Source organism: Myotis nattereri, assembly GCF_964212035.1.
Source record: "Myotis nattereri genome assembly, chromosome: 2".
Classification (NCBI taxonomy): domain Eukaryota; kingdom Metazoa; phylum Chordata; class Mammalia; order Chiroptera; family Vespertilionidae; genus Myotis; species Myotis nattereri.
The window spans coordinates 118,103,709-118,121,338 of NC_138076.1; the positions used below are offsets into that span (position 1 = coordinate 118,103,709).

Below are 17,630 nucleotides of genomic sequence, written 5' to 3' on the forward strand. Positions count from 1 at the left end.
TTTACAAACTTTTAGAACCCATTCTGTTCAAATGCTTGTACTGCCTGAACAGTAAGTGAAATGAGGTTTTCTGCTTCCAACACTATGTTTTCATGAAGAGAAAATTTATTTTTTCCTTTCTCTGTAAAGAGTAGTAAAAAATATCGGAAAGAGTCTATAAAAGGTAGAGTTTATTCAAGTGTTAGTGATTATAATTACATTTATAACCAACGTTGGGTTAAGTTCCTGGTTATATAAGCCTTTTGCTAGATTTTCTCTTCTCTATGGCCATTTTTGATGAATATGAAACTCAAGTTTCAATATTTTTCTTTTTTCACTTGTTTACTAAAAATAGATTTTTAAAAGGAAGTAAAGAGGATGGAAAGTACACTCAATTGCCAATGTTAAACAGCCACTTTATGAGGCCATAGACTCTTTGCTTATGCTCGGGTGCCCAGCTAAATAGCATTCCCCAGTCCCTGGTACCCAGTTGGAGCCCTGAAACTACTTGTTGCCACTCAGACATGAGCAGAAGTGATGGCTCACTTCTTGCCAGAGACGGTTAAGAACAAGCTATGCTGCTCCTGATTGTCTCCCTTACAGTGTTAAGGCTGAGGGTAAACTCAGGGGCCATGCACTAAATGGAGTCCCATTGTATTGAATTGGACCCAGTTTTATTTTACTCAGGCACAGTAAGACACGCACACATGGAAATGCCAAGAGGAAAAAATTTACACTTACAGATCCCCAGAAACAGGAGGCACAGGACACCATGCAGGGCTACATGCAGAAGCACCAGGGTTGGTCAAGGAGGCAGAGGGAAGAGCATGGCCCAGAGCCCTTATTACAGTTTTCAAGGAAGGAAATGGGCAGGGCAGGGTAGGTATGCTGTGTTAGCCTAGGATTAAATAGTTTAATAATTTCCTCAGGCGCTGGGTTTAAGGCAGTCCATAGTTGTCTGGTTCCTGGCCCCAGGGTTTAGGTCAGGAGGATATTGGCTTGGTGTGTGGGAGTTTGATAAAGGAGATGGTGGGGGTGTGGGTTCTAGGCTGGTTGCTTTGATCTTGCAAGGAAGTAATTTGCTCTCTGTAGGAATTTGTTAACACTGGGAGGGATAGTCTCTCCAGGATCAAGGCTCCTAATGTCAGAGCATCAAAAATACAGAAAATATGGTAACTACACCTATGAACAATGCAGTCCTCCATTTGGTAGTGACATGAGTAAGAAATAAGCCTTTATTGGGTAAGCCCCTGGGATTTGGGATTGTTTGTTGTAGCAGCTATTCCCACCCTGGCTAACACACCTTGATTCAACTTCCTGATAAAGTTATAAGGGCCAAATCTGGGTACTCTGGCTCACACTTCCTATAACATTACACTAAATCCAACTCTTTAAAATACATGTAATGTAGAGTTTATTAAAAGAGACACTGAAACCTAAGAAATATTTAACAGAATGGAAATAATGGCCCTTCCAACCAAACTGTGTTTCCAAACAGCAGTGCTATAGATGTGTGGGCAGGACATCTCCAGAGCTGTATCTACCAGTCCACTGTGTTTAAAGCATTCAGAATGGAAGGTCAGATAAAGAGCTTCACGGATAAGAAAAAGCTAAAGGAACCCATGGGAGAACCAAGATGGCGGCATAGGTTAACGCCGGAGTTTGCTGCTTTGAACAACTACTTCAAAAGTGAAACTAAAAGACGGAACGGACATCACCCAAAACCACTGGAACGCTGGCTGAGTGGAAGTCCTACAACTAGGAGGAAAGAGAAACGCATACAGACACTCAGAGGAGGCGCAGTGCTGAAGTGAAAGTCTGAGGCTCCGCGCTAGCGGCGGAGGGCGCGGTTGGTGTTTTCAATCGGGAGGGAGTCACAGACTCTGAGCTCCAGATCCGGGCGAGTCTTTAGGGACCCAGACTCAAACGGGAGAAGCGGGACTGCCTGGCTTCGGTCAGAGCGAGTGCAGCTTTCTCTCCGAGCTTTGCAGCGGGTGCTGGGACTCAGAGAGGTAGAGCCCCTGGGGACAGGACTGAGAGCGGCCATAACTGCTCTCTCCGGCCCACCCTGTTGATCCTGTGCGACCTGCCCCGCCCAAGCCCTGCACACAGGCATTTGCCGGATAGCCTCAGGCAAAGGCTGGATTAGCACCTCCCTAGGGGACAGAAGTTCTCTCACTGCAGACACAGCTGATTCTCATAGCCACTTGGCCTGGAGGTCAAACCCTCCCTGGAATTAGCTACAACAATCAAGATTTAACTATAAAACCACGAACAAAGACCACTAGGGGGTGCACCAAAGAAGCATAACAAAATGCGGAGACAAAGAAACAGGACAAAATTGTCAATGGAAGATCTAGAGTTCAGAACCACACTTTTAAGTCTCTCAAGAACTGTTTAGAAGCCGCCGATAAACTTAATGAGATCTATAAGAAAACTAATGAGACCCTCGATGTTATATTGGGGAACCAACTAGAAATTAAGCATACACTGACTGAAATAAAGAATATTATACAGACTCCCGACAGCAGAACAGAGGAGCGCAAGAATCAAGTCAATGATTTGAAATGCGAGGAAGCAAAAAACACCCAACCGGAAAAGCAAAATGAAAAAAGAATCCAAAAATGCGAGGATAGTGTAAGGAGCCTCTGGGACAGCTTCAGGCGTACCAACATCAGAATTATAGGGGTGCCAGAAGATGAGAGAGAGCAAGATATTGAAAACCTATTTGAAGAAATAATGACAGAAAACTTCCCTCACCTGGTGAAAGAAATGGACTTACAGGTCCAAGAAGCGCGGAGAACCCCAAACAAAAGGAATCCAAAGAGGACCACACCAAGACACATCATAATTAAAATGCCAAGAGCAAAAGACAAAGAGAGAATCTTAAAAACAGCAAGAGAAAGAAACTCAGTTACCTACAAGGGAATACCCATACGACTGTCAGCTGATTTCTCAACAGAAACTTTGCAGGCCAGAAGGGAGTGGCAAGAAATATTCAAAGTGATGAACACCAAGAACCTACAACCAAGATTACTTTATCCAGCAAAGCTATCATTCAGAATTGAAGGTCAGATAAAGAGCTTCACAGATAAGGAAAAGCTAAAGGAGTTCATCACCACCAAACCAGGATTATATGAAATGCTGAAAGGTATCCTTTAAGAAGAGGAAGAAGAAGAAAAAGGTAAAGATACAAATTATGAACAACAAATATGCATCTATCACCAAGTGAATCTAAGAATCAAGTGAATAAATAATCCGATGAACAGAATGAACTGGTGATTATAATAGAATCAGGGACATAGAAAGGGAATGGACTGACTATTCTTGGGGGGGAAAGGGGTGTGGGAGATGCGGGAAGAGACTGGACAAAAATCGTGCACCTATGGATGAGGACAGTGGGTGGGGAGTGAGGGCGGAGGGTGGGGCGGGAACTGGGAGGAGGGGAGTTATGGGGGGAAAAAAGAGGAACAAATGTAATAATCTGAACAATAAAGATTTAATTAAAAAAAAAAAAAAAAGAAAAAAGAAAAAGCTAAAGGAGTTCATCACCACCAAACCAGCATTATATGAAATGCTGAAAGGTATTCTTTAAGAAGAGGAAGAAGAAAAAGGAACTCTTACCATTTGCCACAGCATGGATGGAACTGGAGAGCGGATAAATACCACAAGATCTCACTTATTTGTGGAATATAATGAACAGCATAAACTGATGAACAAGGACTGACCCAGAGACGGAGAGGCTTTGATTGGACTGTCGGGCCTTGGAGGGAAGGTAGGGGAGGGTGGGGGCAAGGGGGAAAGATCTTATATGCAAGCATATAGGCCTAACCAATGGACACGGACAACGGGGGGGTGAGAGGATGAGTGGGGGGGGGGGGGTTAGAGGGTACACATATGTAATATCTTAATCAATAAAAAATATTAAAAAAAAACAGGAAAAAAAATGTATTTTGAATTTGGAAACCTGGTCTTATTTTAAGTGTATTATACTAGTTATTTAGATTTATAAGCTGTAGTTTCATTTGTATAAATCGAAAAGCTCCTAGAGTGCCCTGTCTTTCTAGTTTTTAGTGAGCAAGTTCCACTCACTCATTTATATGCTGCAGGATTTTGTGAGCGTCCTCCGCACGGTGCTGGCCTCTCAGAAGGTTTTCCAGATGGCAGAGGCCACGTGGAGCTACTATCCTCCCTTCCCCCCCATTTAGTATTTAATGTTCATCTCTGGATCTTTATTTTAGATCTTTTAAAATCTGTACACAGTACGGTCAGTGACTTAAAGGGGAACAAAATGTCAATTTATGGTTTCATGTACCTGACTTTAAAATATAGTATTTTGTTGGTAAACTTTGTGACTGCAACAGCTACTCTTTTGAAGGGTTTAGAACATATTACAATTGGGTAGATTAGGGAAGATTCATTAATGTGATATTGAATTCTTCCAACTTTACCTCCAAAGCAGCCCTTTAGTCCCTCTACTTCTCTCCACTGCTGTTGTCACTACAGTAGACCAGGCAGCAGCCAGCCTGGACTCCAACAGTCATCCTCCCAGTGTGGTTACATTAAAATAAATCAGAAATATGGCTCTCTGCTTATCAGTGGCTTCCATTAAACTTATAATACAAAGACTCAAAAATCCCCCAAAGCTTGGGAGGTCTGATGTCCTTGTCTCCATCACTGTCATCCCAAGGCAATCTGACTCTCACACTGTGTTCCCCACCGCCATCCACATATGCCTTCTGCACTTGAAATCACACTCTCAACCAGGCTATCCCACATCCCTTTTCTCTCTACCCTTTACCTGGCTCACTGATACTCATCCTTTAACTCTGCTGTCACATCCTCCTGGAAGAAAGCCTTAAAACTCAATGGGACCAGGTTAGCTTTCCTTGGAATACATACATTTGACCTTGACCTTTTTTCTTTTGCAATACTTCTCATTGTGCAAGCTTGCCTTCCGTAGGTGTAAGTTCCATAAGGGCAGGGAATGTGCCTGTTATACACGTGACTGTATGCCCAGAAACCGGTACTGGCCTGGCATAAAGAACATAATCATTGTCTTTTTCTTTATAATGAGTGAATGCTGAGTTTAAGAAGGTGCAACCTCAGAGAACAATGGTGGCCTTGCTCAAATTGCGCTTAATGTAAAACAATGCAAACCATCAGGGTTTACATGATATGAGATAGCCAAGTGTATAGTAACAGGTTTAGGCCATAAACAGTTCAAGCTAAAATGACCCAATAATGCCACAGAGAGAAGTACACTATGTTTCATTTTATGCACATGCATTATTTCAGTTTATAAAACATGCCTAATCTTCCAGTAGCATATTTATTAAAAAGCATAAAATTCTCCCAAAATGTTGAGAAACCTTGTTGCTTAATTAGTGCCAATATAATAAGTATCCATATGGTATTTTTTCGTCTGGAAGTGGGTGGGAATGGTTCTAAGGGTATGGACTGTGAGCAATCCAGAACACATATTTTTGAAAAATTTTTCTGCTAGTAAGTATTCAGTAGTCTCTTTCCGATCACCTCCTTCTTACATTTCATCAAGAAAAATTGGAAAATTTCCTTTTTTAAAAATGAAAACTGATTTTACATTCTTTTGCCAATAACCACATTCCTCTTCAAGGAGGGTTGCTCAAATATGCAGATGGAATACGCCAATGGAAAACCTAAGTGTGGCCTGAAACCAAGGCTCCTGATGAATTTTGGTGCCTATGAAGGTGACTTCTCTGGTTTTAAACTACACTCACTGTTCAGATCAAAGGGTGGGAGCTGCAGGCAGGCCATGGGAGTAACCGTAAAGTTGTGATGGTTGGAAGAAATCTGATTTACTGAATTGCTTGAGTGGAAAAATTTATTTTGAAACTTGAAATGAATCATCACAAACTCCATCAGGAAAGGAGTGCTTTGTAAAGTCTATCCAAAACCATGCAAAAATAAGCAAAGCAAAATTCTTGGAAGCTTTCTAAGGAATGAACAATGTACTCACACCTTCTCAAAAAGATTTCTTCCCAACAATTATGTGCTCAAGTGAACAGCACTGACATGTACTTAAGACTCTCACCATGGACAGTGAGGAGAGAATTTTGGTAAAATTCACTGTCTTTATGACACAACCCACATAGTATGAAACAATGACATGAAGCTACCCTTGTGACTGTGGTGCCCAGTCAAGCAAAACTCCGCAGGCTTTGAGTTTGGGGCAGTGTCTGAGGGACAGCTTCAGGCAGGACTGGCAGGACAGAGGGAGGCCTAAAGGCAACTTTCTATTAGACCAAGATCCCTTTCAATGCTTCAAAAGTGCCCCAGGCTGTCTCAAATTGGTGCCATGCTCCTATGCTACTCTGGGGGCGGGGTGAACACATGCTTCTAAATGGCAGTTCTAAGTGTAACTGACTCATGTGTACCTAGGGCAGTCAATCAGTGCCCATTAATAAGAAATCCAATCAGATGCCATATCTCGGTCTTTTCAAACGTGCAAACTTTCTTGATTTCCACCACTGACTTCTCTACGACTCCTCACCCCGTCCCCCCCCCCCCCCCATAACCCCATGCTCTCTTGCCAATCTTACATGTGCAAACTCCACCGTGTAACTCTGTGACCTTAAACCCTTCACTGAGAAAAAGTCCTCACCTGGGTTTTTGTGACCTTATCATCACCTAACTTCTTTACCCCCTTTTCCAGCCACTCCTTCCCACCATCCATACTCCTCCCCCTGCCCCCCACCCGTGCCATAGCTCTCTTGACAAGGGGTGCTGTGCTGACCCCAGAGGGGAAGTTGGAAATGTGTGGAGACATGTTTTGGTTTATAGTTGCACAAGGGCAGGGAAAGAGGGGAGTGCCGATGACATTTACTGTCCAGGCCAGGGATGCTCAGTGTCCTGAAAGGTTCATGACAGGCTGAATAAAGTCTAGAATCCAGCCCCCACCCCACTCCCACCTCCACCCATTGGAAAGATAGTTGACCCCTGAATACAGGTTTGAACTATGAGTCTAGTTATATGTGGATTTTTTCAACAAAAACTGTAAATGTATTTTCTCTTTCTTATGATTTTCTTAATTATATCCTTTTCTCTAGTTTATTGCATGCATACAATACATAATACATATAACATACAAAATAGGTGTTAATTGCCTGTTTATGTTATTGGTAAGGTTTCCAGTCAGTAGTAGGCTATTAGTAAATACATTTTTGAGGAATCAAAAGTTTACGTGGTTTTTTGACTGCTCTAGGGGGTCAGCATCCGTGTTGTTCAAGGGTCAGCTGGACTGCTGACAGCCTCCTCAGGTTCCTCCTCAGTGCAGGCTCTGTGTGCTTGCTTGGTCCTGGCCAGGGATGCTTTCTCCCCACCTTTCCTCTGCTCCACTTGATTGCGCCCTTCTCATCTTTCAAGAACTTAAATATTACTTCCTTTGAGAAGATTCTTGCTTGACCCACTAGACTAGGTTGTATCCCTGTATTATAAGCTCCACCTGCAGTCTGTAGACAGAGCATGCCAGTAATAAAACATTATTTACATAATTCCTGATCATCAACTCTAACTTTATATAAGCCCCCAGAGGGCAAGATAGGCCGAGTTTATATCCATTGTACTCACTGTCAGGCCATCATAGATATGTCATGATTTTGCTGAATAAATAAGTTCTCAACACTTATTTCTTCCTTAATACACACATTCCCATCTCCTGGATTTAACCCTCCTTAAGCTCTCCCCTGGAATACCCAGAGACACACCTAGTATCCTTGTCATCCACCTTCTATCATTCACATGATAGATTATTTTTTTCAAATTGCTCTGATAACACTCTCCTTAATCTAAATTCCATATTGACTCTTCAATTCCTAAAAATTCCTTAAGTCCCAGTTTCTTAACCTCACAGTCAAAGCCCGCTGCAATCCAGCTTTTGCCTGCTTCCTGAAACTTTTCATTATCTTCCGCCCTTGAAGTGATGAACTTCTCAGCTTTCCACATCTGCCCTAAAATTCCCCACTTTGTCTGGCTCCTCCCTCCATTCCTACACATCTCAATCCTACTTGACTTCCAGGCTAAGCCTAAATGTTATCTCCCCTAACAAATTATTAATAATCCCAAATGAAAGGAATCTCTTTCTCAGCCCTCTGAAATCTGATAGCACTTTATCTGTATTTTATGTGAGACAGTTATTTTCTACCTTGTGCTGGAATCAGACCTCATTGATCTATATTCCTAATACCCTTAGGATCTATTACAGTGTCTTGGACATAAATATTACATGAATTAATAAGGTTAATGAGCAATGATGTAATCATTTTTGCTGTGCACTAATAGTGAGAATTTAGCAATTAATTCTAAAATACTCATGCAATTTGTTAGAGGAAGTCAACTAAAAAACAAGAAAACCAGTGGCCTTCCTTTGTTCTATGCCAAATACACAATATTTGCAATTTATTTCATCTTAAACTATTTCACTCAATAGGCCATTGTTTACAACACAACTGAAAAAATTCTCAATGCTGAAGCCTTAATAAATATAACCATATGATGACATCAATGATGATGATAATAATAGAAATAAGAAAAAAAATCACCCTATTGGCTGACTGTCAGGCAAACTGTGAATCTGAGGGAAGCAGATAAGGGCAGCAGAAGCTAACTTGAAATTCACTTGATGATACATCAGGTTATATTAGTAACAGTTGGGAGTCTATCCTCTAAGCATACAGCACAAGGCAAATGAATGGATTTACGTAACAAAATCTAGTGAACTACAGCAATTCCACCATAAACTACAAGCCACAATCTCATACCACATAATCATAGCTCCGGGATTAGGAAACCAATGTTTTTACTGCAAAATGGGGCCATATTAGTTCCTTTTGAAGCAGGTAAGTGAATGACCATCTTGTAAAACTTCTCAGAGTCCAAAGACAAGCACTTCAGACTGAGAGTGTAATGTCTACATGATAAGGGTACGGGGTCTGGAGGTACTACTTGTGGTCAACCTGCACTATCTACTGTCTCTTCCTAAGCACAAATGGCTGGGCTCAGGGACCAAAGAACAGTTACCAAAACTGTCCTGATGCTTATCAGACATATTGCTTCCCATCTGCGGTCGCTCCTAATAAAATGATGGCTGCTTCTACCACTAACTTGTCAGAGCTGCTAAAACCAACCATATCCAATACTCATATTCGTAAACCCCTAAAAAATCATTTCAAGATAAATTAAATCCACTATGAGTAAAGATGAATCACAGGAAAGCTTTAGAGTTAAACAAAAATGATAACATTAGAACGTCCCTTTGGGGGTGGGGCTAGAAGCAGAAAATTTTATTTTCTGATCTAGAGACTTAGGGACCCTCAAAGGGTCCCACAGAGGGCTCTGAATGTGAGGTCTGAGGAAATGGAAAGAATAGGTCATAGGGTAGAATAAACTGGCAGTGCATGCATTTTGTCTGTCAGGATTTAATAGGTTAATATCAGTGAGGATGAATCATATCTGCTTGAAGCACAGAACACATTGACACAGAAACAAAGAAGCTTGGAAACTTTATATTCTTTGGGTCTCTGAACAATCAAAGGCCTTGTCTAGTCAACATTTGGAGTAATTTTTCCCAGGGGAATTATCACTATTTGAAAGGGATGAAAGAGTAGCATTCTTGTGATACCTTTTTGTTTTCTGAGACTAAAAGCTGTCTCTGTGAGAGGCAACATTTGGATGTATTGAGAAGTGTGCACACATGCAGTCAGTGGCTTTTCTCAAACATCTTCTAGCTGTAGGGAAGACTACACTCACCGGGAGCTATATCCTTAAACACACTTCAAACATTTGCTTGAAAAGTATATGTCAAGGAGAGAAGACTCAGGAAACTAGGTTAAAATTAGACTTCTAAAAGATTTTAGTTACTCTGCTTAAGGTTTGTGTAGCTTAGAAAATGAAAGCCCAAATACTTAACAAAAAATTTCAAACTCACAGGCAAGAGGCATTGATGTTTCATTATACTACAGTGCTTTCCTTCAAGATCCTTGACTCAAACAGTTATTAAAAATAAAGTTTAGGATTCCTAGGATTTAAGCTCTCCAGGCAACTGGAAAGAAAATGGGTTTTCAGAGCCAGAGTGGATGAAACCTATGAGCTATAAACCTGAGACGAGGGCTCATTAGATTTTAGGTATGTTTTTCTTCTCAGATTTGTTCTTGTGATCTCTTGGTCTGCAGAACTGGGCAAAAAATTGTGAACAACTGGCAGGAGAGGGATTACAAGGCTACTTGCTGACAGTGGAAATCATGAAGCCATTACCGTGCTCCAGCGCCTTCATGGGAAACCAGAAGAGGATGAGGGAGTGGACCAAGGCGTTGATGCAGTGACCCCAGAAAACCTGCGGGAAAACAAACCGAGGGAGTCAGGAACTGCCCACAACTCTGACTCGAGTAACTCAACGGACGCCTCATCGCGAAGGACACGGGTAGCGTGCTGCCGGGCTCCAGGAGTAGCATATTATTCTTGAAGTTAAACAAAACAAAACAAAACAATTTCCTCTTTTTTTACACACAAATGACTGGATGATCTCCAGATACTATTATTTAGTACAAAGACCTGAATGTATATACACATGTACTTAGACCAATATACAATCTATCCACATCTGAAAAAATGAATTATGAACTTTTTTCTTTAGAACCTTAAGAAAGACACCAAAATTTTACAAGCAAAGACAACAAAATCATCCAGAAAAAGGTTATCTGGTCAAAATTGTCAATAGGAGACTGAAACTGTGTTTTCTGAAAGCATTAAAACATTTAAAATATAATTCTTACACAGCATTCTCTTTTGTTTTACTCCTTTAAATCTCTCCATTCAACTTTTTAGTTTTTAGAATTTTGGTTAATATCATGCACATTTAAAAATTCTCTTTACCTTAACACTTTTAAGGTCAAATAAAAGAATGCAAAATTTATTTTCTTCTAAATTACAGTTTCATAAATACATTAATCATCTGTTTAACCACGGAGATGATAGAACTACTAAAGCCAGATTAAATTTTCTTAAAAATTTACAGATAGATATGGGAATTGTCATACAGTTTAATCCTAGGTAGGACAACATAAAATAATGAAAAATTATAAGACAAAGAGATTTTCCCATTTTAAATGTTTACTTTTCCCCTCACTTCTATACTCTACTCCCCCCACTTCTCAGATCTTCAAGGTGCCTGCAAATAAGTCTCAGATCCTTCTCAGCTCTATTACCTTTAAGGGCCCATTCCCTCCTTATTTTGCACCTTACACAGCCTTTGAATTCAAACTCTGTAAAAAACAGATTTGATTTATGTAAATAATGCAGAACAAATAGGCCATTGATAGATTATTTCCCATTGATAGAATCACAGAAACAAGGATTGACACAGTCATCCAAGTCTCCTGTGTATGAAACATACCAGAACTAATAGAATTCCTTTTATTTTTCCGGGTCTCGGGCATGCTCCAAAATAAGGCAGCTCTGAAGGAAGGCTGTCAGTAATACCTGGCTTAAAGTGAAGTCTTCAGACATTGTTCTCTTTTTGAGAATTTTGTATGTCTTCCTTACTAAGACTCCAGTGGCTACCAAAAAAATCATGTACACAACCAGAATCCAGTACTGTAACTGACCAGGGCAGTGGACCTCTGTGTAAACTTCCTAATCCCCTCCTGCACAAAACCCGCCAGAAATGAAGCAATGCAGGCGCGTTCAGAGCTTTGCCTCTTCCGCCAAGCCAGGCACATTCTTTACTTCTGGCCGGTGGCAGCAACTGCTCTGTCACTCTCAGCTGTGACTGGCAGTGGAGTGAGACCCCCTCAGCCATCATGACTGCAGAATCTCTGTGACACCTAACCCAGCGCCTGCTTGACTCTTGTCAAGATCGCCTGAACCTTTTTGTCTAATGTTTTTTCTTTTCTGATTCTCCATACTGAAAAAAAAAACAACAACCCATGACTGACTTAATTTCTGTGTCCACATCTGGACAATTTTATTCACTAACTAAAGTGATATTTTCTTTTAAATGATAAAACAAGCAATGGTGGTAAAAATGCTCCAGCCTCCTAAGTGCAGGACTTTATGAAAGGGGAGGGGCATGTCTGATGGCTGATCCTAAAGGAACTGGGGCCGTGGTTCTCCTGGCCACATTGATGCCTGAGGCACATGTGGAGAAGAAGGAAGGAGTTGACAAAGAAGAACCAAAAGGAGCACCAGGTGTCACATGGCAACTTCCTTTCTGATTTGGCATCTCAAATTCACTGCGATTGCTATGTTAGAAGAGGGCCCTGGTCTTACCTCATTTAACTATTCTCTCTAGAACTCATGGATATGGACAACAGTGTGGTGATGGTGGGGCAGGGAGAGTTGGAGGTGGAAGAGGACATAGAAGGACATAAAAGGTGATGGAAAAAATGAAATAAATCAATTAAAAAAATATTCTCTCACCAGGCAGGTGTGGCTCAGTGGTTGAGTGTTGGCCTTTGAACCAAGAGGTCACTGGTTTCCAATCAGGGCACATACCTGGGTTGCAGGCTCAATCCCTAGTAGGGGGTGTGCAGGAGGCAGTGGATCGATGTTGATTCTTGCCCATCGATGTTTCTATCTCTCTCTCTCCCTTCTTTTCTCTCTAAAAATCAATATTTAAAACAATATTCTCTCTGAAGCTTCAGTGATCTCGCAAGCTTATAACTAGAGCAGGAAGACAAAAAGCAGTGCTGACTCCTTTTTCAGGTAATGATTCTGTGATAACATTCTGTTTACCTTTGTGTTGAAGCCTTCAGCATTCTGGGTAATTTTGTAGAGCTGTGGAAACCTGAGCATGCTCTCCTGAGTGCAAGACCTCTCAAAGATTCCCAGAGTGAAGGGTGGTAATGCGGTGAAAATCTGTGTGGAGAACAAGGAGCCATTAAAAGAGACCTTTCCACTCACACAGCTCAAGTGTTTCAGTTCCATGGAATGATGACTTAACTCTCAGGCAAGTCCAAACCTGAGCATCAATGATTCACAACTCTGAAGACACCATCCAAAGAAAATAAATGAAAGACCATTTTCAACTATTGTTTAATCGGCATAAAATAAATATACAGAACACTAAAAACAACATCGCAAACATTTGATTAGCCAAGAAAGCTGGTTAAATGAACAGCTACCTTTTTTGTAAGATGAGTGGTGATTTAGAATTACACCCTCCTTAGCTTTGTGAAGTATTGTGTCTTCTGTTAGTGTTGGCGGAGGCACAATTTTACAACCCCCCATCCTGATTTTATGATCAAGTTTCAGGAAGCATGATGTACTTCATTATTCATTTGGCAGACATTTATTGGGAGTGAATTATGGGCCAGATACTGTGATAAACCCCAGAAATACAGAGATAGAAAAACAGAAGGGAAAAAAGGAGAAGAAGCAGGTCCCTGACCTCCAAGAACTCGGTCTACTGCAGAGGTGGGACGGGATAGCCAGCAACAGGCAAATAAACAAACATATAAAACACAGTGCTCTGCAAAATTACTCATGGGAAGAGTGTGGAAGGAGAAGAGGGAGTCAAGAAAACATTCTTGGACCAAAGAGTATCTGAACTGTAAGGCATTGTACCTGTAGAATTGGGCAGGATGGTAAGGGATGTGCATGAGAGAGGAGCAGAGGGAAGCACTCCCATAGAACTACACCCCTCACAAAGCCTGGAGGCAGTAATGCACCTGGCACATTTGGGTAGGGGCAGGGAAGGGGGGGGGGACATCTAAGACATCCAGGATGGTGGATGGCTGAGGACTCAGTGCAAGACAAGGCTCAGAAGGTGACAGAACTATCTCCTGCGACAATGAGTTTTGGGGGAGGTAGTGCTTCCTAGACTTTACTTTTACCTGTAGTCCTCTAGAGGGGAGTGACATACTTGTGTTTGTGTTTCAGAAAGAGAAAGCCAGATGCTGAAGAAGAGGTTGGAATAAATACGTCATTTCAGTCTGGGAGGTGCGGTAGCCCTATGGGTCATTTTCCTCTGTGGTTCCGGGCACATGGGTCACAGAGACTGTCTGGGTCACTCACTGCGTAGCATCAGCATTGAGCAAATCCACACCCACAAACCTGGCAAGCCCTCAAGCCCATGGGAACTATATGTGTGTCTCTGAGAGAACTCTGAATGCACCTCAGTTATGGGGAGCCTGAGAAACAAGCTTTTCCCAGTCTGCTGGGAGAGAGCCATCGGCAGTGTGGTGGAGGAAGGCCAACACAACTTGCAGGCGCCCTCCCTCACCTGGAGCAGACAGGAAAACAGCCCTGGGATTTCAGTGCGCTACAGATTTCGAGGAGAAAAAGACCAAGAGTAGTTGCCCTCACTTCCCTCACAATAACAGACGTTATCTGTTTAATGCGTAGAAGAAGGTGCTGGAAACAGACATCTCAGAAGCTCTGCATACTCTTAGCACATAAACTGTCCTTACTGTGGTGCATACAGTGTACACCGTCAATGCTGCCATCTTATTTTTTCTTCTCCCTTTCCACTTGGCTTTCTCCTTCTACTCTCTTCAGTCCCCACCCTTCACCACAAGGCTACCAACCTAGAAGGCCCTCTGAGATTTTTTACCCTGCTTACAGCATACCCTGCACACATATATCCTGTTGAGGGATCATTATTTGTTTTACAGAAATAAGACATTCACATTTTTCTTCATAACATTTTTCTCACTAAACAATACATCATGGGAAGCCCTCCGAGTCCCCTGGGTCTGACACTAATACAGCATTTTCCTGCTCACATAATAATTCATAGCATAGATGTACCATACTTTTTCAACGGTGCACTCATTTTTGTTCTAGGTCTTTGTTCTCACAAACATTATGTAATAAACATCTATAATATATTATACCATTTATACTTTGTATTTTATTTCTATAGGATGGATTCCCTAAAGTAGGGTTGCTTGGGAAAAAGTTATGAGTATTTTAAATTTTACCAGATTCTGTTTGGTTGCTTTCTTAAAAGGAGGTTCTAATCATTTTCTTTTTTCTTCCCAAAGGACAAGGTAATCTTTCCTCTGCTTTCTTATCAGTATTGGGTGTTATGTTATACTGAATATTCTCTAGTCTGAAAAAATTAAAGATATTAACTCTTTCTTTAAAAAAATTTACATTTCCCCAACTACCAGTGATTTTGATCATGTTTCCATATATTTGTTGAACATTTGAATTTGAAAACGTCTAGTCAAGTCCTTTGTACTTTTTCCATTCATGTTTTATCACCTTTTCTAAGAGTTCTTTGCATATAATAGATATCAACTCTGTCTTCATGTAATAAAATTTCATCCAAATGCAATCTTTGTCTACTGGATTTCTTTATGGTTTCTTTTGCTATATAAAAGCTTTTAATTTTTATATGGTTAAGAATAGCTTCTGAGTGTCCAATTGTGGTTATGAAGTTTTCAGGAGTTTCTTTAGAATTCTTACAGTTTTATTTTTCACATTTAAGTTTTAATATATCTGGAATTTATTGACTATGTGGTTTAAGATTGGGGTCCAATTTTATTTTTTTTCCAAATAAAGAATCAGTTGTGAGACTACAACTAATTAATCCAAACTTTCTACTAAACTGAAATACCATCTTTGACATTTATTAAATTCTCACATATGATAGACCTAGGATTTAAAACTGGAATCTTATTCTAGATTCTCTGGCTTATTTGTCTAGTTCTATGTTAATATCACATAGATTTGCTTACAGTGGCTTTATAGAATAGTCTAATGTTTAGCAAAGATACGTTTACCCTTTTCATTGCCCTTTTTGGACATGCATGCTCCCTACTGAGGATAGAGCCCACAACCTGGGCATGCGCCCTGACCGGGAATTCAACTGTGACCTTTTGATTCATGGGTCAATACTCAACCACTGAGCCACAATGGTAGGGTGTCCTTAATTTCTTATTTAAAACTAGAGGCCCGGTGCATGAAATTTGTGCACAGGTAGGGTCCCTAGGCTGGGCCGGCGATCAGGGCAGATCTGTGGGGTGACTGACAGGGCGATGGGGGGGGGGATCCCCACTGACACCCACCTTGGCTGGCCTGTGGCCTGAGGCCTGCGGGCAGCTCCCGAATTTAGTGTCTGCCCTCTGGTGGTCAGTGTGTGACATAGCAACTGATTGTTCTACAGGTTGGGCAATTTGCATATTAGGCTTTTATTATATAGGATGACACAGTTTTAGAATTTTACCATTTATGACAACATGTCTTATAAAGAATCTGCATTATGTTATTTGGATTCTTTCTTTCTTTCCTATTTTGCTTACAGTTCTTATTTGGGAATGGCAGCTGAATTGCCTCAAATACTTTTCATCATGTTTTTCTGTTTTCTTTTGTGGTTGATACAGTGATATTTAGAATTTTTAAGTTTATTTTGAACTCCCTGTAAAATTTATTTCAACTTTACTTGGTCAAATATGTTATTGTTTTTTAATACACTCTTGAACTCTATTTGCTGATGTTTTACTTAGAATTTTTGTATTTATGTTTTTAAGTGACACTGGCAAGTAAGTACTATAGTTTACTTTAAGTTATGCTGTCTTGATAAAATTAAATAGTATAAATTTTCTGAAACAGTTTAAAAACAGAGTTATTGCTTCACTAAAAAAAAATCAATAAAATGTATCTGAACTCCATCTGAAAATGCTAGTTTTTGTCACTGCTGGCCTCTGTACTCTTATTCTATCCATAAAATAAAATGCTGTAGAAATTTGAGATACTAGAGTAATAATGCAAGTCCAATGGGACAGCATTCATTCATTATTTGGAGAGATGTAAGTGTTTAAGTCATTTTACTGCTGTTTCATCTGCTATAAGAGTTAAACTGAGAAGCAGTGATGTGCTACTTTAGCTGCCTTTGGGACTCAAAGAAGAAAAAAAAGCATAAGTGCTGCTTAAAGAAAATGGAAAGAAGAACCCAGTGCAGAAGAGGAGTCACCAGCAAATGCCATACAAGTCACAAACTGTCTTGCACTGGGTTTTTGAGGCGTGATTCTGGAGTAGAAAAAAATTTCCAAATAGTACATTATTGAAATAATGATAGTAAAATTGAAACATGGACTAATGTGGATTAGATAAGAGTACTGTATCCTTGTTGAATTTTTAGATTTTTGTTATTACACTGCAGTTATCTAAGAGAATTATCTTAGCAACTATGCAATAAAGTATTAATAAGGGGCATAATGTCTTAATTTACATTCAACTTCTTCAGAAATAAATGTGTTCACAGGAGCGTGTGCACATGTGCCTGTGGGCAAACCTCCATGTTCTCAAAAGCTTTGGTCCTTTCACCATGACTGAATCTGAAGATCAATGACCTTCCCTTCTGATCCCACTTCACAGATCCTAGACATTCAGGTCCCTCCCCACTCTCTGCCACCTCTCCAACAATTGTACTGTGTACACCATAGAAACTTAGGGCCATTTAACCTTGAAATTTCTTTCTCTGCTGCAATATTCTCTTCGCTATAGACTGGAGAACCAATGTAGATAAAAAATATTCCCAGCCTTACTGATCAAAGATCTTTGTGAGTCTTTAACCCTTTGAGTGCCAACCAATATCCTAGGAACTATGCTAAAATTGCCAAGGCATTTTTGCTGATTTTACAGCAGTTTAGGAAAAAAATTATGAATTG

At 40.5% G+C, this 17,630-nt stretch overlaps 1 protein-coding gene across 1 annotated transcript in view; it reads right to left on the reverse strand.

Moving 5' to 3' along the window:
* The window catches only part of ATP8A2 (ATPase phospholipid transporting 8A2), a gene marked incomplete at its 5' end in the record, with an annotated part of 501,820 nt that overhangs the window by 166,781 nt on the left and 317,409 nt on the right, over nt 1–17,630 (reverse strand). The window contains 2 exons of the mRNA XM_081083630.1: nt 10,270–10,348; nt 12,748–12,870. Of these exons, the coding sequence (XP_080939756.1) occupies nt 10,270–10,348; nt 12,748–12,870 (202 nt within the window). The remainder of the gene's footprint in view (nt 1–10,269; nt 10,349–12,747; nt 12,871–17,630) is intronic.